This window comes from Salvelinus alpinus, chromosome 6 (assembly GCF_045679555.1).
Source record: "Salvelinus alpinus chromosome 6, SLU_Salpinus.1, whole genome shotgun sequence".
NCBI lineage: Eukaryota > Metazoa > Chordata > Actinopteri > Salmoniformes > Salmonidae > Salvelinus > Salvelinus alpinus.
This window is the reverse complement of record NC_092091.1, coordinates 12084652-12106971: the sequence shown is the minus strand read 5'-3', so window position 1 is coordinate 12106971 and position 22320 is coordinate 12084652. Positions and strand designations below refer to the sequence as shown.

Here is a 22320-nt window from a genome sequence, read left to right as displayed (position 1 = left end):
GGTTTTAGTAGTTTGTAATTCAAACCATTCTGTTTCTACAGATGTTTTTGTAAAAAAATAATTTTTAAAAACCCGGCCTGGGTCCCTTCGGGATCCGTCTTCGTCTCACGAACACAGCTCTAACTCAGCTCCCGTTAATCACACAGACAAACTCTTGGTACCACTGGATGCGGAAGACAAAGACAAATCTGATGGTACAACCCATACGTCTATAGCTAAAACACACAAAGTTTAAAAGGGGGTAGAATTCCACAAAAATAACCGGCGATGAAATATGGATGGCTGTCCACCAATATTAGGTCACATTTTACCTGTTGGCAACCAGCATCGTTGACCATATTTCTCATTTGAGGAACCTCGCAATTCTCCATAATTAACATAATTTGATTGCAACAACTGTTGATGCTGAGAATGCAACACAAACCGGTGGTGCAAATGCTCTTTTCAAGATGCTCCACCTTGATCACAACAACTTCTACACCAAGACTATACTTTCAGGGATCATTTCTATAGTTCTTTACTTGAGAAATGTGTGTCTAAAGTGGAAGGTCTCACTATCCATGATGATGATTCAAGATATTCCTGTTCAGAGCATGAATCTGGTGGCTGGAAATGACTTTGCTCATTTTCGACCACCTTTGATGACTGTTCCTTGTTCTTCAATGAACATGGATGAAGGGAATATGTTCTGAGTGGATGTTAACCATGTACAACAAAAACTACTGAAAAGTCTCCAATATTCTTTTCGTTAATAAAATAAATCCTATAGAATCAGTCCTGAGACCCCAGCATAAATCTTCTTTTTAGTTTTCCGACTTTCATTTATCTCCATGTCCAACCCTTATATTTAGTTTCACAATGAGGTGATTTACCATTTTCCTTTCAGGACAACCTTAGACCTTCCTTTGATATTCTACGTAGAAGAAGCCTGTACCTTCTAACAACTCTTGTGTAGCTTGTGAGCGTCATAGAGCAAAACATGTTGCATGTGCATGTTCGATAGGTTTTAGTAGTTTGTAATTCAAACCATTCTGTTTCTACAGATGTTTTTGTAAAAAAAAATAAAAAATTTAAAAAACCCAGCCTGGGTCCCTTTGGGATCCGTCTTCGTCTCACGAACACAGCTCTATCTCAGCCCCCGTTAATCACACAGACCAACTCTTGGTACCACTGGATGCGGAAGACAAAGACAAATCTGATGGTACAACCCATACGTCTATAGCTAAAACACACAATGTTTAAAAGGGGGTAGAATTCCACAAAAATAACCGGCTTTGAAATATGGATGGCTGTCCACCAACATTAGGTCACATTTTACCTGTTGGCAACCAGCATCGTTGACCATATTTCTCATTTGAGGTTCCTCGCAATTCTCCATAATTAACATAATTTGATTGCAACAACTGTTGATGCTGAGAATGCAACACAAACCGGTGGTGCAAATGCTCTTTTCAAGATGCTCCACCTTGATCACAACAACTTCTACACCAAGACTATACTTTCAGGGATCATTTCTATAGTTCTTTACTTGAGAAATGTGTGTCTAAAGTGGAAGGTCTCGCTATCCATGATGATGATTCAAGATATTCCCGTTCAGAGCATGAATCTGGTGGCTAGAAATGACTTTGCTAATTTTTCTTCCACCTTTGATGACTGTTCCTTGTTCTTCAATGATCATGGATGAAGGGAATATGTTCTGAGTGGATGTTAACCATGTACAACAAAAACTACTGAAAAGTCTCCAAAATTCTTATCGGTAATAAAATAAATCCTATAGAATCAGTCCTGAGACCCCAGCATAAATCTTCTTTTTAGTTTTCCGACTTTCATTTATCTCCATGTCCAACCCTTATATTTAGCTTCACAATGAGGTGATTTATAATTTTCCTTTCAGGACAACCTTTGACCTTCCTTTGATATTCTACGTAGAAGAAGCCTGTACCTTCTAACAACTCTTGTGTAGCTTGTGAGCGTCATAGAGCAAAACATGTTACATGTGCATGTTTGATAGAGTCTCAGCTTTTCATAGATAGGTTTTAGTAGTTTGTAATTCAAACCATTCTGTTTCTACAGATGTTTTTGTAAAAAAAAGACCCGGGCCTTAGCCCCTTCGGGATCCGTCTTTGTCTCACAAACACAGCTCTATCTCAGCCCCCGTTAATCACACAGACCAACTCTTGGTACCACTGGATGCGGAAGACAAAGACAAATCTGATGGTACAACCCATACGTCTATAGCTAAAACACACAATGTTTAAAAGGGGGTAGAATTCCACAAAAATAACCGGCTTTGAAATATGGATGGCTGTCCACCAACATTAGGTCACATTTTACCTGTTGGCAACCAGCATCGTTGACCATATTTCTCATTTGAGGTTCCTCGCAATTCTCCATAATTAACATAATTTGATTGCAACAACTGTTGATGCTGAGAATGCAACACAAACCGGTGGTGCAAATGCTCTTTTCAAGATGCTCCACCTTGATCACAACAACCTCTACACCAAGACTATACTTTCAGGGATCATTTCTATAGTTCTTTACTTGAGAAATGTGTGTCTAAAGTGGAAGGTCTCGCTATCCATGATGATGATGATGATTCAAGATATTCCCGTTCAGAGCATGAGTCTGGTGGCTAGAAATGACTTTGCTCATTTTTCTTCCACCTTTGATGACTGTTCCTTGTTCTTCAATGAACATGGATGAAGGGAATATGTTCTGAGTGGATGTTAACCATGTACAACAAAAACTACTGAAAAGTCTCCAAAATTCTTATCGGTAATAAAATAAATCCTATAGAATCAGTCCTGAGACCCCAGCATAAATCTTCTTTTTAGTTTTCCGACTTTCATTTATCTCCATGTCCAACCCTTATATTTAGTTTCACAATGAGGTGTTTTACCATTTTCCTTTCAGGACAACCTTTGACATTCCTTTGATATTCTACGTAGAAGAAGCCTGTACCTTCTAACAACTCTTGTGTAGCTTGTGAGCGTCATAGAGCAAAACATGTTACATGTGCATGTTCGATAGAGTCTCAGCTTTTCATAGATAGGTTTTAGTAGTTTGTAATTCAAACCATTCTGTTTCTACAGATGTTTTTGTAAAAATAAAATAAAGACCCGGCCTGGGTCCCTTCGGGATCCGTCTTCGTCTCACGAACACAGCTCTAACTCAGCTCCCGTTAATCACACAGACAAACTCTTGGTACCACTGGATGCGGAAGACAAAGACAAATCTGATGGTACAACCCATACGTCTATAGCTAAAACAAACAAAGTTTAAAAGGGGGTAGAATTCCACAAAAATAACCGGCGTTGAAATATGGATGGCTGTCCACCAATATTAGGTCACATTTTACCTGTTGGCAACCAGCATCGTTGACCATATTTCTCATTTGAGGAACCTCGCAATTCTCCATAATTAACATAATTTGATTGCAACAACTGTTGCTGCTGAGAATGCAACACAAACCGGTGGTGCAAATGCTCTTTTCAAGATGCTCCACCTTGATCACAACAACTTCTACACCAAGACTATACTTTCAGGGATCATTTCTATAGTTCTTTACTTGAGAAATGTGTGTCTAAAGTGGAAGGTCTCACTATCCATGATGATGATTCAAGATAATCCTGTTCAGAGCATGAATCTGGTGGCTGGAAATGACTTTGCTCATTTTCGACCACCTTTGATGACTGTTCCTTGTTCTTCAATGAACATGGATGAAGGGAATATGTTCTGAGTGGATGTTAACCATGTACAACAAAAACTACTGAAAAGTCTCCAAAATTCTTTTCGTTAATTAAATAAATCCTATAGAATCAGTCCTGAGACCCCAGCATAAATCTTCTTTTTAGTTTTCCGACTTTCATTTATCTCCATGTCCAACCCTTATATTTAGTTTCACAATGAGGTGTTTTACCATTTTCCTTTCAGGACAACCTTTGACCTTCCTTTGATATTCTACGTAGAAGAAGCCTGTACCTTCTAACAACTCTTGTGTAGCTTGTGAGCGTCATAGAGCAAAACATGTTACATGTGCATGTTTGATAGGTTTTAGTAGTTTGTAATTCAAACCATTCTGTTTCTACAGATGTTTTTGTAAAAAAATAATTTTTAAAAACCCGGCCTGGGTCCCTTCGGGATCCGTCTTCGTCTCACGAACACAGCTCTAACTCAGCTCCCGTTAATCACACAGACAAACTCTTGGTACCACTGGATGCGGAAGACAAAGACAAATCTGATGGTACAACCCATACGTCTATAGCTAAAACACACAAAGTTTAAAAGGGGGTAGAATTCCACAAAAATAACCGGCGATGAAATATGGATGGCTGTCCACCAATATTAGGTCACATTTTACCTGTTGGCAACCAGCATCGTTGACCATATTTCTCATTTGAGGAACCTCGCAATTCTCCATAATTAACATAATTTGATTGCAACAACTGTTGATGCTGAGAATGCAACACAAACCGGTGGTGCAAATGCTCTTTTCAAGATGCTCCACCTTGATCACAACAACTTCTACACCAAGACTATACTTTCAGGGATCATTTCTATAGTTCTTTACTTGAGAAATGTGTGTCTAAAGTGGAAGGTCTCACTATCCATGATGATGATTCAAGATATTCCTGTTCAGAGCATGAATCTGGTGGCTGGAAATGACTTTGCTCATTTTCGACCACCTTTGATGACTGTTCCTTGTTCTTCAATGAACATGGATGAAGGGAATATGTTCTGAGTGGATGTTAACCATGTACAACAAAAACTACTGAAAAGTCTCCAATATTCTTTTCGTTAATAAAATAAATCCTATAGAATCAGTCCTGAGACCCCAGCATAAATCTTCTTTTTAGTTTTCCGACTTTCATTTATCTCCATGTCCAACCCTTATATTTAGTTTCACAATGAGGTGATTTACCATTTTCCTTTCAGGACAACCTTAGACCTTCCTTTGATATTCTACGTAGAAGAAGCCTGTACCTTCTAACAACTCTTGTGTAGCTTGTGAGCGTCATAGAGCAAAACATGTTGCATGTGCATGTTCGATAGGTTTTAGTAGTTTGTAATTCAAACCATTCTGTTTCTACAGATGTTTTTGTAAAAAAAAATAAAAAATTTAAAAAACCCAGCCTGGGTCCCTTTGGGATCCGTCTTCGTCTCACGAACACAGCTCTATCTCAGCCCCCGTTAATCACACAGACCAACTCTTGGTACCACTGGATGCGGAAGACAAAGACAAATCTGATGGTACAACCCATACGTCTATAGCTAAAACACACAATGTTTAAAAGGGGGTAGAATTCCACAAAAATAACCGGCTTTGAAATATGGATGGCTGTCCACCAACATTAGGTCACATTTTACCTGTTGGCAACCAGCATCGTTGACCATATTTCTCATTTGAGGTTCCTCGCAATTCTCCATAATTAACATAATTTGATTGCAACAACTGTTGATGCTGAGAATGCAACACAAACCGGTGGTGCAAATGCTCTTTTCAAGATGCTCCACCTTGATCACAACAACTTCTACACCAAGACTATACTTTCAGGGATCATTTCTATAGTTCTTTACTTGAGAAATGTGTGTCTAAAGTGGAAGGTCTCGCTATCCATGATGATGATTCAAGATATTCCCGTTCAGAGCATGAATCTGGTGGCTAGAAATGACTTTGCTAATTTTTCTTCCACCTTTGATGACTGTTCCTTGTTCTTCAATGATCATGGATGAAGGGAATATGTTCTGAGTGGATGTTAACCATGTACAACAAAAACTACTGAAAAGTCTCCAAAATTCTTATCGGTAATAAAATAAATCCTATAGAATCAGTCCTGAGACCCCAGCATAAATCTTCTTTTTAGTTTTCCGACTTTCATTTATCTCCATGTCCAACCCTTATATTTAGCTTCACAATGAGGTGATTTATAATTTTCCTTTCAGGACAACCTTTGACCTTCCTTTGATATTCTACGTAGAAGAAGCCTGTACCTTCTAACAACTCTTGTGTAGCTTGTGAGCGTCATAGAGCAAAACATGTTACATGTGCATGTTTGATAGAGTCTCAGCTTTTCATAGATAGGTTTTAGTAGTTTGTAATTCAAACCATTCTGTTTCTACAGATGTTTTTGTAAAAAAAAGACCCGGGCCTTAGCCCCTTCGGGATCCGTCTTTGTCTCACAAACACAGCTCTATCTCAGCCCCCGTTAATCACACAGACCAACTCTTGGTACCACTGGATGCGGAAGACAAAGACAAATCTGATGGTACAACCCATACGTCTATAGCTAAAACACACAATGTTTAAAAGGGGGTAGAATTCCACAAAAATAACCGGCTTTGAAATATGGATGGCTGTCCACCAACATTAGGTCACATTTTACCTGTTGGCAACCAGCATCGTTGACCATATTTCTCATTTGAGGTTCCTCGCAATTCTCCATAATTAACATAATTTGATTGCAACAACTGTTGATGCTGAGAATGCAACACAAACCGGTGGTGCAAATGCTCTTTTCAAGATGCTCCACCTTGATCACAACAACCTCTACACCAAGACTATACTTTCAGGGATCATTTCTATAGTTCTTTACTTGAGAAATGTGTGTCTAAAGTGGAAGGTCTCGCTATCCATGATGATGATGATGATTCAAGATATTCCCGTTCAGAGCATGAATCTGGTGGCTAGAAATGACTTTGCTCATTTTTCTTCCACCTTTGATGACTGTTCCTTGTTCTTCAATGAACATGGATGAAGGGAATATGTTCTGAGTGGATGTTAACCATGTACAACAAAAACTACTGAAAAGTCTCCAAAATTCTTATCGGTAATAAAATAAATCCTATAGAATCAGTCCTGAGACCCCAGCATAAATCTTCTTTTTAGTTTTCCGACTTTCATTTATCTCCATGTCCAACCCTTATATTTAGCTTCACAATGAGGTGATTTACCATTTTCCTTTCAGGACAACCTTTGACCTTCCTTTGATATTCTACGTAGAAGAAGCCTGTACCTTCTAACAACTCTTGTGTAGCTTGTGAGCGTCATAGAGCAAAACATGTTACATGTGCATGTTTGATAGAGTCTCAGCTTTTCATAGATAGGTTTTAGTAGTTTGTAATTCAAACCATTCTGTTTCTACAGATGTTTTTGTAAAAAAAAGACCCGGGCCTTAGCCCCTTCAGGATCCGTCTTTGTCTCACAAACACAGCTCTATCTCAGCCCCCGTTAATCACACAGACCAACTCTTGGTACCACTGGATGCGGAAGACAAAGACAAATCTGATGGTACAACCCATACGTCTATAGCTAAAACACACAATGTTTAAAAGGGGGTAGAATTCCACAAAATAACCAGCTTTGAAATATGGATGGCTGTCCACCAACATTAGGTCATATTTTACCTGTTGGCAACCAGCATCGTTGACCATATTTCTCATTTGTGGAAGCTCGCAATTCTCCATAATTAACATAATTTGATTGCAACAACTGTTGATGCTGAGAATGCAACACAAACCGGTGGTGCAAATGCTCTTTTCAAGATGCTCCACCTTGATCACAACAACTTCTACACCAAGACTATACTTTCAGGGATCATTTCTATAGTTCTTTATTTGAGAAATGTGTGTCTAAAGTGGAAGGTCTCGCTATCCATGATGATGATTCAAGGTATTCCCGTTCAGACCCTTTATCTGGTGGCTAGAATTGACTCTGGTGTCATTTAGTAGTGGTTTCTTTGCAGAGAATCGACCATGAAGACCTGATTCACGCAGCCTCCTCTGAACAGTTGATGTTGAGAGTTGAGATGTCTCTGTTACTAAACCTTTGTGAAGCATTTATTTGGGCTGCAATTTCTGAGGCTGGTAACGCTAATAAACTTATCCTCTGCAGCAGAGGTAACTCTGGGTCTTCCTTTCCTATGGCGGTCCTCATGAGAGCCAGTTTCATTATAGCGCTTGGTTTTTGCGACTGCACTTGAAGAAACTTTCAAAGTTCTTGAAATTTTCCTGATTGACTGACCTTCATGTAAAGTAATGATGGACTGTCGTTTCTCTTTGCTTATTTGAGCTGTTCTTGCCATAATATGGACGGTCTTTTACCAAATAGGGCTCTCTTCTGTATACCACCCCTACCTTGTCACAACACAACTGATTGGCTCAAACGCATTATGAAGGAAAGAAATTCCACAAATTTAGTTTTAACAAGGCCCACCTGTTAATTGGAATGCATTTCAATGCAACCTTATGAAGCTGGTTGAGAGAATGCCAAGAGTGTGCAAAGCTGTCATCAAGTCAAAGGGTGGCTACTATTAAATATATTTTGATTTGTTTAACACTTTTTTGGTTATTACATGATTCCATATGTGTTATTTCATAGTTTTGATGTCTTCACTCTTGTTCTATAATGTAGAAAATCGTTAAAATAAAGAAAAGCCTTTTAATGAGTAGGTGTGTCCAAACTTTTGACTGGTACTGTATGCCCACCAAAATGTAACAAAAATATTTTCAACAACTTTGGCCAACTTACTAGTGAACACATTGACTTGCCTTACATTTACACTGCCTTGTTCAACAGAATAATTCTGTGAGTGTGGAGCACTTTGTGACAACTGCTTATGTACAAAGGTCTTTATAAATACATTTGATTGTTTGAGTGATTGATTGATTAAGTAAATAGAATTTGTTATGCACAATACAACCTATTGAAATAAGCAATAGCATTTCTTTCTAAATGTCTTTCATCTCCACATTGTAGAAATGAAGTGCATGCAATTTGGTTTCAAATCACTTTTATTTTGTGGAAAGTGTGCAGACTGACCATGCATGTCATTTGGCACGTTCACCGCTTCTTATCACCTGTTTAAAATACATCCACAGTACATAATAGAGCACTTAACGTGTCGTTGTCATAACAACAGAAAATGAACTGCCTATTTTAAATTCTGAACATGTTGCAGTGAATGTTGTCTGAAAAAGTCTGACTAACTCTGAATCATAATACATCTTAAATTACGTCAAGACTAGGGCCATTTCTAATAAAAATGTATATATATATATAAATAAATAAATGTATTTCTGAGACATTGCTTGACTTCAGATTACTAACTTCTGGACTATTTAGTCCTTGACTAATTAGATGAACTATGTGGCAGGTTGTTAAGACCTGAGGTTGCTTCGGAAGAATGGGATGGACCACAAAATGATTCAAATGTTCTAAATCAAATCAAATTTTATTTGTCACATACACATGGTTAGCAGATGTTAATGCGAGTGTAGCGAAATGCTTGTGCTTCTAGTTCCGACAATGCAGTAATAACCAACGAGTAATCCAACCTAACAATTCCACAACTACTACCTTATACACACAAGTGTAAAGGGATAAAGAATATGTACATAAAGATATATGAATGAGTGATGGTACAGAACGGCATAGGCAAGATGCAGTAGATGGTATAGAGTAGAGTATATACATCTGAGATGAGTAATGTAGGGTATATAAACATAAAGTGGCAAAGTTTAAAGTGGCTAGTGATACATGTATTACATAAAGATGGCAAGATGCAGTAGATGATATAGAGTACAGTATATACATATACATATGAGATGAGTAATGTAGGGTATGTAAACATTATATTAAGTGGCATTGTTTAACTTTTACTGCCTCAGAAACCCGGATCCGGGAGCACCCCCCACCCCCCACACACTGATTAGCATAGATAGCATAGCTTCAGAAGTAGATAGTAGCATCTAAATATCATTAAATCACAAGTCCAAGACACCAGATGAAAGATACAGATCTTGTGAATAAAGCCACCATTTCAGATTTTTAAAATGTTTTACAGGGAAGACAAAATATGTAAATCTATTAGCTAAACACGTTAGCAAAATACACCACTATTCTAACTCCATCAGTTTCTTACTCCTTCAGGTGCTATCACCAATTCGGCTCAACTAAGATATTGATAGCCAATAACCTATAAAAAAAACCATCAGATGACAGTCTGATAACATATTCATGGTATAGGATAGTTTTTGTTAGAAAAAAGTGCATATTTCAGGTAGAAATCACAGTTTACAATTGCACCGACCATCACAAATCCACTAGAATTACTAGATAGAGCAACGTGTATGACCAATTTACTCATCATAAAACATTTCATAAAAATAGACAAAGCATAGCAATGGAAAGACCCAGTTCTTGTGATTTCAGACCATATTTCAGATTTTCTAAGCGTTTTTCAGCGAAAACACAATAAATCGATAAGTTAGCATACTACATGTTCCAACGTTACCAGAGCATCGATTCCAGCCAAAGAGCGCTATAACGTAACCACCGCCAAAAGATATTAATTTTTTCACTAACCTTCTCAGAATTCTTCCGATGACACTCCTGTAACATCATTTTACAACATACATATACAGTTTGTTCGAAAAGGTGCATATTTAGCCATACAAAACCGTGGTTACACAATGAAAATACTAGGAAATCAAGCCTCAATATGTCTGACGTCATCTATCAGAGTGATCTAGTTTAATTAAAAGCTAATCATATACTTGACTAAAAAATACAGGGTTGACAGGAATCGAAAGACAAATTAGTTCTTAATGCAACCGCTGATTTACATTTTTAAAATTATCCTTACTTTTCAATACAGGGTTGGCCAAGTGAAGCTATACCAAACAAAATGGCGATATATGCGTTTAAAATATTTCGACAGAAACACGGTTTATCATATTAAATATTGCTTACTTTGAGCTGATCTTCCATCATATTCTTGGGCAATGTATCCTTTCTATGTTATAAACGTCTTTTGGTCGATAGATGTCCTCTGTCCTTCGAAATGTCCATCACCAACGACCGACACCCTAAAGCGTGTCCAAACTTTCAGAGTGCACGACAAAGAAATTCCTCAAAATCGCACTAAACGGATATAAATTGATATAAAACGGTTAAAATTCACTACATTATGATGTTTTTAACAACTATAACGACTGAAAACATGACCGGAGAAATACTGCTGGTTAGAAAACGATTTGGAACGAGGCAGGTCCGATGTCCTTTACGCTTCAGGCGCACGTTGAGAAAGGGTGGTCTCTGTACATTTTCGTCTTTTATAATGGCTGTGAACGTCCCATCGATTCCATTGAAAACGTGATGACGTACAGACACCCAGAGGAAGACGTAGGCAGTGTCGGTTTCTTCATAGCATTCACTGTCGCCTTAAAAACAGACCCCAGATCAGAGGTAAAAATTTCTGAAATCTGAACCCTGTCATGAAAAGTGCTGTAGAAATTGTTCTGTACCACTCAGAGACAAAATTTCAACTCCTATAGAAACTATAGACTGTTTTCTATCCAATAATAACAATAATATGCATATTGTACGATCAAGAATTGAGTACGAGGCAGTTTAATTTGGAAATGTAAAAAAAAAAATAATGCTAACAGCTCCCCCTATTGACAAAAGGTTAAAGTGGCTAGTGATACATTTTTACATAAAATACCATCAATTCCCATTATTAAAGTGGCTGGAGTTGAGTCAGTATGTTGGCAGCGGCCACTAAATGTTAGTGGTGGCTGTTTAACTGTCTGATGGCCTTGAGATAGAAGCTGTTTTTCAGTCTCTCGGTCCCTGCTTTGATGCACCTGTACTGACCTCGCCTTCTGGATGATAGCGGGGTGAACAGGCAGTGGCTCGGGTGGTTGTTGTCCTTGATGATCTTTATGACCTTCCTGTGACATCGGGTGGTGTAGGTGTCCTGGAGGGCAGGTAGTTTGCCCCCGGTGATGCGTTGTGCAGACCTCACTACCCTCTGGAGAGCCTTACGGTTGTGGGCGGAGCAGTTGCCATAGCAGGCGGTGATACAGCCCGACAGGATGCTCTCGATTGTGCATCTGTAGAAGTTTGTGAGTGCTTTTAGTGACAAGCCAAATTTCTTCAGCGTCCTGAGGTTGAAGAGGCGCTGCTGCGCCTTCTTCACAACGCTGTCTGTGTGGGTGGACCAATTCAGTTTGTCCGTGATGTGTACACCGAGGAACTTAAAACTAACTACCCTCTCCACTACTGTCCCGTCGATGTGGATAGGGGGGTGCTCCCTGTTTCCTGAAGTCCACAATCATCTCCTTTGTTTTGTTGACGTTGAGTGTGAGGTTATTTTCCTGACACCACACTCCGAGGGTCCTCACCTCCTCCCTGTAGGCCGTCTCGTCGTTGTTGGTAATCAAGCCTACCACTGTAGTGTCGTCCGCAAACTTGATGATTGAGTTGGAGGCGTGCATGGCCACGCAGTCGTGGGTGAACAGGGAGCACCGGAGAGGGCTCAGAACGCACCCTTGTGGGGCCCCAGTGTTGAGGATCAGTGGGGTGGAGATGTTGTTACCTACCCTCACCACCTGGGGGCGGCCCGTCAGGAAGTCGAGTACCCAGTTGCACAGGGCAGGGTCAAGACCCAGGGTCTCGAGCTTGATGACGAGTTTGGAGGGTACTATGATGTTAAATGCTGAGCTGTAGTCGATGAACAGCATTCTCACATAGGTATTCCTCTTGTCCAGATGGGTTAGGGCAGTGTGCAGTGTGGTTGCGATTGCGTCGTCTGTGGACCTATTGGGTCGGTAAGCAAATTGGAGTGGGTCTAGGGTGTCAGGTAGGGTGGAGGTGATATGGTCCTTTACTAGTCTCCCAAAGCACTTCATGATGACGGAAGTCGTTTAGCTCAGTTACCTTAGCTTTCTTGGGAACAGGAACAATGGTGGCCCTCTTGAAGCATGTGGGAACAGCAGACTGGGATAAGGATTGATTGAATATGTCCGTAAACACACCAGCCAGCTGGTCTGCGCATGCTCTGAGGACACGCCTGGGAATGCCGTCTGGGCCTGCGGCCTTGCGAGGGTTAACACGTTTGAATGTTTTACTCACCTCGGCTGCAGTGAAGGAGAGCCCGCAGGTTTTGGTAGCGGGCCGTGTCAGTGGCACTGTATTGTCCTCAAAGCGAGCAAAAAAGTGATTTAGTCTGTCTGGGAGCAAGACATCCTGGTCCGCGACGGCACCAGAGATGGCCGCCTCACTTCGCGTTCCTAGGAAACTATGCAGTATTTAGTTTTTTTACGTGTTATTTCTTACATTGGTACCCCAGGTAATCTTAGGTTTCATTACATACAGTCGGGAGGAACTACTGAATATAAGAGCAACGTCTACTCACTATCATTACGACCAGGAATATGACTCTCCCGAAGCGGATCCTGCGTTTTGCCTTCCACCCAGTACAATGGATCTGATCCCAGCCGGCGACCCTAAACAACGACGCCGAAAAAAGGGGCAAACGAAGCGGTCTTCTGGTCAGGCTTCGGAGAAGGGCACATCGCGCTCCACTCCCTAGCATACTACTCGCCAATGTCCAGTCTCTTGACAACAAGGTTGATGAAATCCGAGCAAGGGTAGCATTCCAGAGAGACAACAGAGACTGTAACGTTCTTTGCTTCACGGAAACATGGCTCACTCGAGAGACGCTAACAGAGTCGGTGCATCCAGCTGGTTTCTTCACGCATCGCGCCGATAGAAACAAACATCTTTCTGGTAAGAAGAGGGGCGGGGGGGTATGCCTTATGATCAACGAGACGTGGTGTGATCATAACAACATACAGGAACTCAAGTCATTCTGTTCACCTGACTTAGAATTCCTCACAATCAAATGTCGACCACATTATCTACCAAGGGAATTCTCTTCGATTATAATCACAGCCGTATATATTCCCCCCCAAGCAGACACATCGATGGCCCTGAACGAACTTTATCTGACTCTATGTAAACTGGAAACCACACACCCTGAGGCTGCATTCATCGTAGCTGGGGATTTTAACAAGGCTAATCTGAAAACAAAACTCCCTAAATTCTATCAGCATATCGATTGTGCTACCAGGGCTGGTAAAACCCTGGATCATTGTTATTCTAACTTCCGCGGCGCATATAAGGCCCTCCCCCGCCCTCCTTTCGGAAAAGCTGACCACGACTCCATTTTGTTGCTTCCAGCCTACAAACAGAAACTAAAACAAGAAGCTCCAGCGCTCAGGTCTGTTCAACGCTGGTCTGACCAATCTGATTCCACGCTTCAAGACTGCTTCGATCACGTGGATTGGGATATGTTCCGCATTGCGTCCAACAACAACATTGCCGAATACGCTGATTCTGTGAGCGAGTTCATTAGAAAGTGCATCGGCAACTTAATACCCACAGCAACAATTAAAACATTCCCAAACCAGAAACCGTGGATTGATGGCAGCATTCGCAATCAAACAAGCTAAGTGCCAGTATAGAGACAAAGTAGAGTCGCAATTCAACAGCTCAGACACAAGAGGTATGTGGCAGGGTCTACAGTCAATCACGGATTACAAAAAGAAAACCAGCCCTCCGCAAGGCAATCAAACAAGGCTGGTTTTCTTTTTGTGATCTGTGATTGACTGTAGACCCTGCCACATACCCCTTGTGTCTGAGCTGTTGAATTGCGACTCTACTTTGTCTCTATACTGGCACTTAGCTTGTTTGATTGCCTTGCGGAGGGAATATGCATGAGTGTTCTGTGCATGAGTGTTCTGTGCATGAGTGTTCTGTGTATGAGTGTTCTACGCATGAGTTTTCTACTCATGAGTGTTCTATGCATGAGCACAGATTGGCAATCAAAACCAATGTTTTTAATTGCAATGAATAAAAAATGAGACCATAACAGCATGCTTCGGCAACCGAAAGCCAATCATCAGTTGGGTATCCCAAACGATTTATGGTTTAGCCCGGATTTAATCCCACTGGATTTGGATAATGAACCATTGAAAGGTTATTTCCGAAATATGCAGCGTTTATTGTTTATGTGGTCTCTGCGAATTCGTGAACATTGCCTTAAAAAATCTATTGCAGACAAAACACGATCGGATTAAATCCCTGCCTTACAATTACTTTTAATGAGCAGTAATGAGTTTAAGTTTGTGCTGAATCCTAAAATAGGCCTATCATTGACATCTGGTTCTAAAAACTGGTATTGGAAATAGCTAGAATTAACATTCCTTGAATACTGCGAGAATGTCTAGGTGGGTAAAATAGTTGGGGTCAGACTAAACCATTATCCCTCCGGCTCATAACCATTTCCTGACTCAGTGGCAATGAACTTCTAGTCAGAGCTCTGTCACATGTAACACAGAAGTTACCAGTTACAAGGCAGAAACAGTACAATGATTTTTTTTTTGTGTGAAAACTGACGACAATGAGTGGCCTGTAACAAAAGTGTTACTTATTTGGGTGTCAATATGAATGTCACTCTCATACTGTATATGGGGCGTTCCACAAAATTAGTGCTTTTTGCATCCCTTTGATATTTTAAGAGAAATTGTGCACCAATATGTCAATTTAAAAGCCTGCTATATTAAATTAAGTGCCCTTTACTATAGACCACATAGAGAAGTCAATAAATCAGATTTTCAATATGAATATAGACTTACTAAAGTGCCAAAATTCAGCATTTTGACATGTCCCTCTGTTAACCAACTTAACCCCCCAAAATACTTTGTTTTCACCCTAATTGTAAAGTCCTAGTTATTTTGTAGCTTTGACAAAGTCATTTCTGAAGATTTTAAGGTCAACCCTGTTACATAAACAGAACTCTCGTTTTAATATGTTGAAACTATTACTTCTTAAATATTTATTTCAAAAGAAACATTGAATATCTAATAGTTAAATTGTGGTTGAGCTGGTTCTACCGTTTTTGGTCATTTTCTGTGTTCTGTGGTGGAAAATTGAGAGGGTTGAGCATATCATGTCAACCCTGTTACCCATAGATAGACGGGCTAGAAATGTTTCAACAATTGAAATGTTAAGCTTGCATTCAATTGCCACTCCCTGCTGCACACATAAGATGTTACCATTGCTGTATTAATAATCCTCCCTGAATCCACGTGTTTGACATGGGAGAGGGGACCACTCACTTTATGATCAAACTTCATCAATGTAGCAGCAACAGTGATTTTTTGGTCATCCTACTTTGATCTGGTTTACTCCAAATATCATCTAATTTGATTAAAAACATGATTTTGACTGTACGGGACCATTTGACATTCGTGTTTTTTATGAAGTTGAACATGTGCTCCTTATGACAGAATGTAAACATTATAATGAACAAAAAGATGAATGCAACACACAACAATTTCATTGATTTATGAGTTACATGTCATATGAAGAAATGAGTAAATTGAAATAAATTCATTAGGTCCTAATCTATGGATTTCACATGACTGGAAATACACATATATTTGAAGTCGGAAGTTTACATACACCTTGGCCAAATACATTTAAACTCAGTTTTTCATTATTCCTGACATTTAACCTAGTAAAAATTCCCTGTCTTAGGTCAGTTAGGATCACCACTTTATTTTAAGAATGTGAAATGTCGGAATAATAGTAGAGAGAATGATTTATTTCAGCTTGTATTTCTTTCATCACATTCCCAGTGGGCCAGAAGTTTACATACACTCAATTAGTATTTGGTAGCAGTGCCTTTAAATTGTTTAACTTGGGTCAAACATTTCGGGTAGCCTTCCGCACGCTTCCCACAATAAGTTGGGTGAATTTTGGCCAATTCCTCCTGACAGAGCTGGTGTAACTGAGTCAGGTTTGCAGGCCTCCTTGCTCAAACACGCTTTTTCAGTTCTGCTGACAAATTTTCTATAGGATTGAGGTCAGGGCTTTGTGATGGCCACTCCAATACCTTGACTTTATTGTCCTTAAGCCATTTTGCCACAACTTTGGAAGAATGCTTGGGGTCATTGTCCATTTGAATGACCCATTTGCGACCAAGCTTTAACTTCCTGACTGATGTCTTGAGATGTTGCTTCAATATATCCACATCATTTTCCTTCCTCGTGATGCCATCTATTTTGTGAAGTGCACCAGTCCCTCCTGCAGCAAAGCACCCCCACAACATGATGCTGCCACCCCCATGCTTCATGGTTGGGATGGTGTTCTTCGGCTTGCAAGCGTTTTTTCCTCCAAACATAACGATGGTCATTATGGCCAAACAGTTCTATTTTTGTTTCATCAGACCAGAGGACATTTCTCCAAAAAGTACAATCTTTGTCCCCATGTGCAGTTGCAAACCATATTCTGGCTTTTTTTACACCTCCAATTGGCTCAAATTATGTCAATTAGCCTATCAGAAGCTTCTAAAGCCATGACATCATTTTATGGAATTTTACAAGCTGTTTAAAGGCACAGTCAACTTAGTGTATGTACATTTCTGACCCACTCGAATGGTAATACAGTGAGTTATAAGTGAAATAATCTGTCTGTAAACAATTGTTGGAAAAATTACTTGTGTCATGCACAAAGTAGATGTCCCAACCGACTTGCCAAAACTATAGTTTGTTAACAAGAAATTTGTGGAGTGGTTGAAAAATGAGTTTTAATGACTCCACCCTAAGTGTATTTAAACTTCTGACTTCAACTGTATGCATCTATTGTTCACATAAGCTGTACCTTTAACAAAATGGGCCTCACAATAGGCCTCAGGAGCACGTCACGGTAATTTTATGCATTCAAATTGTCATTGATAAAATGCGATTGTGTTCGTTGTCTGTAGCTTATGACTGCCCATACCATAACCCCACAGCCAGTATGGAGCACTCTGTTCACAACTTTGACATCAGCAAACCGCTTACCCACACGACGCCATACACGTGGTCTGCGGTTGTGAGGCCGGTTGGGCATACTTCCAAATTCTCTAAAATTACGTTGGAGGTGGCGTATGGTAGAAAAATGTACATTCACTTCTCTGGCAACAGCTCTGGTTGACGTTCCTGGAGTTAGCATACCAATTGCATGCTCCCTCAAAACTTCAGACATCTGTGGCATTGTGTTGTGTGACAAAACTGCCCATTTTAGAGTGACCTTTAGTTTTCCCCAGCGCAAGGTGCACCTGTGTAATGATCATGCCATTGTTACGTTCCCAAGCAAGAATGGGGAACTAACGAAGAGTCACTGACAACAACCAAAATAAACAGGTGGGGTTTTAGTTGACTAGCAACTACAACTGGAACCTAAAAGACACTCATCATGAGCACCCAATACATTTGCCAAAGAAGAGGCAAACTAAAGAAAAACCCACACCAAACTTAAAGACAGGAAGAAAACCAAATCTGACAAATAAATGTTTCTCTAGAAATCAAATAGGGCACGCCAACTAAAGGCGTTGACACCCCATCTCTCAAGACATCTGGATCACTGGGCCAGCCATTCCTAAATAGCACCTGGGCCAGCACAGCTGAAAAACCTTCCCTCTTACGAGACGGCAACCAGCACAGGTGTAACACATACTGACTAACGAGGTGACACCCTACGTGCTAATGAGCTACACGTGCCAAAGTCCAACCTCAAAATATAAATGGAAAAACCAAAGCCTGTAACTCTGCTTCTTGATATGCCACTCCTGTCAGGTGAATGGATTATCTTGGCAAAGGAGAAAAGCTCAAAATCAGGAATGTAAAGAAATTTGTGCACAAAATTTGAGAGAAATAATATTTTTGTGCGTATGGAACATTTCTGGGATCTGTTATTTCAGCTCATGAAGCATGGGACCAACACTTCACATGTTGCGTTTTTATATTTTTGTTCACCAAAGAATTCAACAAATAACAGATGGTTGTCATGTGAAATCCATAGATTAGGGCCTAATGAATTTATTTCAATTGACTGATTTCCTTAAATGAACTGTAACTCAGTAGAATCGTTGAATGTTGTTGCATGTTGTGTTTCTTTCTGTTCTGTAATAGCTTTGTTACATCACATGGGCTTCATGAGCCTGCCATGGTTCACCATGCACAGTCTGTTGGATAGGATGGGTACAATAAAAGTTGTCACATAGACAAGCCCCTCCCACCTTGACTGTCAAATAAGGTATAAGTCCCTCCCACCCACCCCTATAAAGCCTCTCATGTTGACTGTGTACACTCAGACAAATAGGTAACTACAGCCTTAGATAAAGCACCCACCCAGGAGTAACTGGAGAGATCTATACAACTGGCAGCCTCCCAGTGAACCTCCCAGTGAAGTGAATTGTTTTGAGCCTGAGGTAAGTGAAATCTGCCATTTGAATTTGAGAATGTATATTTTCTTGTATCAGATCATTTTGGTTTTCTCTGAAGTCAAGGCAGGAATGTAGGGAGTGCTATCTTTGTTTTCTGTCTGTCTGCAGCAGTGCACTTTTCTTATTATATTGTTATTACAGAAGAAGACTGAAGGAGATGACTCGTCACTCTCATCCATGTATAATGTATGATATTCCTGAGCACAGAGAAATGAGCCAATACTCAGAACTGTTTTTGTCCAGATATTATATTGGGCAAATTAATGACCAGGGGCTGAAGAGGGTCAGAGTTCAAATAACCTGCTTTTTGGACCCTCTTATGTAAGCACGTTATAATCCAGGTATACTTTTGGAGCCAGGAGATAATTCTTACCTTTCTCACAAGTAGATGAGACTATTTAAATATAAATCACGTTTTTTCATTCCATTCTTGTTCACAGGCTCCAGCCAATATGAAAGTGCCTCTTCAAACCATCATCTGCGGGTGTGTTCTAGCCACAGTTCTACCTCTGGTGAAAGGCACAGTTCTCCCTCTGGTGAAAGGCACAGTTCTCCCTCTGGTGAAAGGCACAGTTCTACCTCTGGTGAAAGGCACAGTTCTACCTCTGGTGAAAGGCACAGTTCTACCTCTGGTGAAAGGCACCAAAGTTGACCTCAACTCCAACATGAAAAAGAGGTAAACTGATTGACGAACGGTGGCCACCATCTAATTCTATAGAGTGTACAGGATTATTGGATAGGAGATGTGCGTTCTGTCTTTGATGTGTCTAGGGGGAAGTATGTTATTTCTGCATTAACCATGCCTTCTCTTCTGTGGTAGATTTAGAGTCTGGTTACAGAGCCGCACAAGAGCAGATTTCCAAAGCAGCTCTGCAGTGGACTCAGGGATTCTCAGTGGACCAGGGATTCTCAGTGGACCAGGGATTCTCAGTGGACCAGGGATTCTCAGTGGACCAGGGATTCTCAGTGGACCAGGGATTCTCAGTGGACCAGGGATTCTCAGTGGACCAGGGATTCTCAGTGGACCAGGGATTCTCAGTGGACCAGGGATTCTCAGTGGACCAGGGATTCTCAGTGGACCAGGGCAGAGAGAGGAGACAGACCCCTCAGTATTTCATTCCAGGTATTATTTCAATAATGGTCACCCTGGTGTTTACATTTTTTTTTTTACTAATATAAAAAGGTCACATTTGAATGGTTTTTGGTCAAGTTCATTTCAGTCAATCTTCAGAAATCTCTTCTCTTGATCTTTTTCTCTTTCAGGTCCAGAAGATCCAGTGTGACAGTGAAAAGACCAGGCTGTTCTCTGGGAACATGCAGCCTGCAAGACCTGGTCCATCGGCTACACATCCTCAACAACAAGTTAAAGGTCAACAGAGCCCCGGAGGACAAAATCAGCTCACAGGGTTACGGTCGCCGCCGCCGCAGGTCGCCACAGTCACTTCCACAGCGCTACGCAACGCTAAGTCTCCAAGCAGGCAGAGTGAGACTGGACTGCAACAGAGAGAGCAGCCAAGGACTCCACCTACAGGCCATCCCTCTCAGACAAACTTGAGATGGGCAGAGAACAGAAAGAGGAGTGTCGATCTAGCGAATGTCAAGCACTTTTTTTATGTTTCGGGCTGGCTGAGATATTACTGCGTCAAGCACTTGTTTTATGTTTTGGTCTGGCTGAGATATTACTGCGTCAAGCACTTGTTTTATGTTTTGGTCTGGCTGAGATATTACTGCTGTCCTATTCCTTAGCATTCCTTTCCTGCGTGGGTAAAAGGATGGACAAGGTCAATGGAGCAGGAAACAAATTTCACGCCACTGGATGGAAGACAGAGGGGAACAAGAAGGGGTGTGGGGGGGGGTCTACAAATAGTGAGGTGTGTGTGTTTGTGCATATTTGTGTTGCAGTGACTTCTGCATTCTCAGAGCTGTGGATTTTGACACACTTCTGTCTCTTTTCCAGCTCAGACTTTCTCTCACCCCTGTGGCGGCATAGAAAGAGTGACTTGGTTGAACACTGTTGCCCCAAACCACACCCCTGGACTAGGGCTGGGACTAGAGTTTAACCCCTAGACTAGATTGGGGCTGGGACTAGCGCTTAACCCCGAGACTAGACTGGGCCTGGGACTAGAGGTTATTCCCTAGACCAGACTGGGGCTGGGACTAGAGCTTAACCCCTAGACTAGACTGGGGCTGGGACTAGAGCTTAACCCTTGGACTAGGGCTGGAACAGGAGCCTAGCAGGAGAAGAGGAGGACATATAACATGCTCTTGACTGACTCATTTCACATATACCACCAATATCAGTTCAAAACAATATCAATGGTGGTGAGAGAGACACTGTAACCGAAATATTTGGTCAATTTATTATGTATTGATCTACTAGAACTTCAGTTTATGTATATAGAGATAAGTGCAATGTATATACACAGAAAATTGTTAACAAGTGTTGATTTTTCAGTGTAACATTTCTAGTGTTGATTCAGGTGTTAAAGTCACTCTGTAAGTGTTAACTTAATAACCAGTGTTAAAACAAAACCACACCCATCGTTATCATATTTCCCAGCATGCTCTATTGCAGGTAGATTTTTAGAATTGTTTGTTCCAATATCTATGTCTTTGCATGTACATCGATTGATTTAATTAATCTTATGCTACTCAAATATAAATAATATACATATGTCTAAACTAATCAAATCTGTTACTTGGACTTTTTTGACCCATTACTGAAATGGTGGTTCCAGTTAATATGGTTTACGTCAGCAATTTTAAACTAGATTTGTCCAAGGGGCTGTAGTTGGTCTTCAACGGGTTCACTGAAAATGAGTTGTAGACTAAATTCAGCAAAAAAAGAAATATCCCTTTTTCAGGACCCTGTCTTTCAAAGATCATTTGTAAAAATCCAATTAACTTCACAGATCTTCATTGTGAAGGGTTTAAACACTGTTTCCCATGCTCGTTCAATGAACCACAAACAATTAATGAACATGCACCTGTGGAAGGGTCGTTAAGACACTAACAGCTTACAGACGGTAGGCAATTAATGTCACAATTATGAAAACTTAGGACACTAAAGAGGCCTTTCTACTGACTCTGAAAAAAAACAAAAGAAAGATGTCCAGGGTTCCTACTCATCTGTGTGAACGTGCCTTAGGCATGCTGCAAGGAGGCATGAGGACTGCATATGTGGCCAGGGCAATAAATT

At 40.5% G+C, this 22320-nt stretch overlaps 1 protein-coding gene, 7 non-coding genes and 1 pseudogene across 8 annotated transcripts; all 9 read left to right on the top strand.

Moving 5' to 3' along the window:
• The first annotated feature begins 482 nt into the window (after window positions 1-482).
• On the top strand, window positions 483-697 carry LOC139579959 (small nucleolar RNA U3). The gene has a single exon (XR_011675966.1). It is a non-coding gene; the product is annotated as a small nucleolar RNA U3 (small nucleolar RNA).
• A 792-nt stretch (window positions 698-1489) lies between these two features.
• Window positions 1490-1705, top strand: LOC139579825 (small nucleolar RNA U3). Its single transcript, XR_011675839.1, has one exon. It is a non-coding gene; the product is annotated as a small nucleolar RNA U3 (small nucleolar RNA).
• An 800-nt stretch (window positions 1706-2505) lies between these two features.
• Window positions 2506-2727, top strand: LOC139579859 (small nucleolar RNA U3). The gene has a single exon (XR_011675874.1). It is a non-coding gene; the product is annotated as a small nucleolar RNA U3 (small nucleolar RNA).
• Window positions 2728-3532: 805 nt separating this feature from the next.
• Window positions 3533-3747, top strand: LOC139579819 (small nucleolar RNA U3). Its single transcript, XR_011675833.1, has one exon. It is a non-coding gene; the product is annotated as a small nucleolar RNA U3 (small nucleolar RNA).
• A 787-nt stretch (window positions 3748-4534) lies between these two features.
• On the top strand, window positions 4535-4749 carry LOC139579958 (small nucleolar RNA U3). Its single transcript, XR_011675965.1, has one exon. It is a non-coding gene; the product is annotated as a small nucleolar RNA U3 (small nucleolar RNA).
• Window positions 4750-5541: 792 nt separating this feature from the next.
• Window positions 5542-5757, top strand: LOC139579824 (small nucleolar RNA U3). The gene has a single exon (XR_011675838.1). It is a non-coding gene; the product is annotated as a small nucleolar RNA U3 (small nucleolar RNA).
• An 800-nt stretch (window positions 5758-6557) lies between these two features.
• On the top strand, window positions 6558-6779 carry LOC139579852 (small nucleolar RNA U3). Its single transcript, XR_011675867.1, has one exon. It is a non-coding gene; the product is annotated as a small nucleolar RNA U3 (small nucleolar RNA).
• A 799-nt stretch (window positions 6780-7578) lies between these two features.
• On the top strand, window positions 7579-7703 carry LOC139579874 (small nucleolar RNA U3; annotated as a pseudogene).
• An 11294-nt stretch (window positions 7704-18997) lies between these two features.
• LOC139578155 (uncharacterized) lies at window positions 18998-21807 on the top strand. Its single transcript, XM_071405412.1, has 4 exons — window positions 18998-19106; window positions 19562-19797; window positions 19942-20244; window positions 20385-21807. The coding sequence occupies exons 2-4, from the start codon at window positions 19574-19576 to the stop codon at window positions 20674-20676; spliced, it is 819 nt and encodes a 272-aa protein (XP_071261513.1). The 5' UTR covers window positions 18998-19106; window positions 19562-19573; the 3' UTR covers window positions 20677-21807.
• The last annotated feature ends 513 nt before the right edge of the window (window positions 21808-22320 follow it).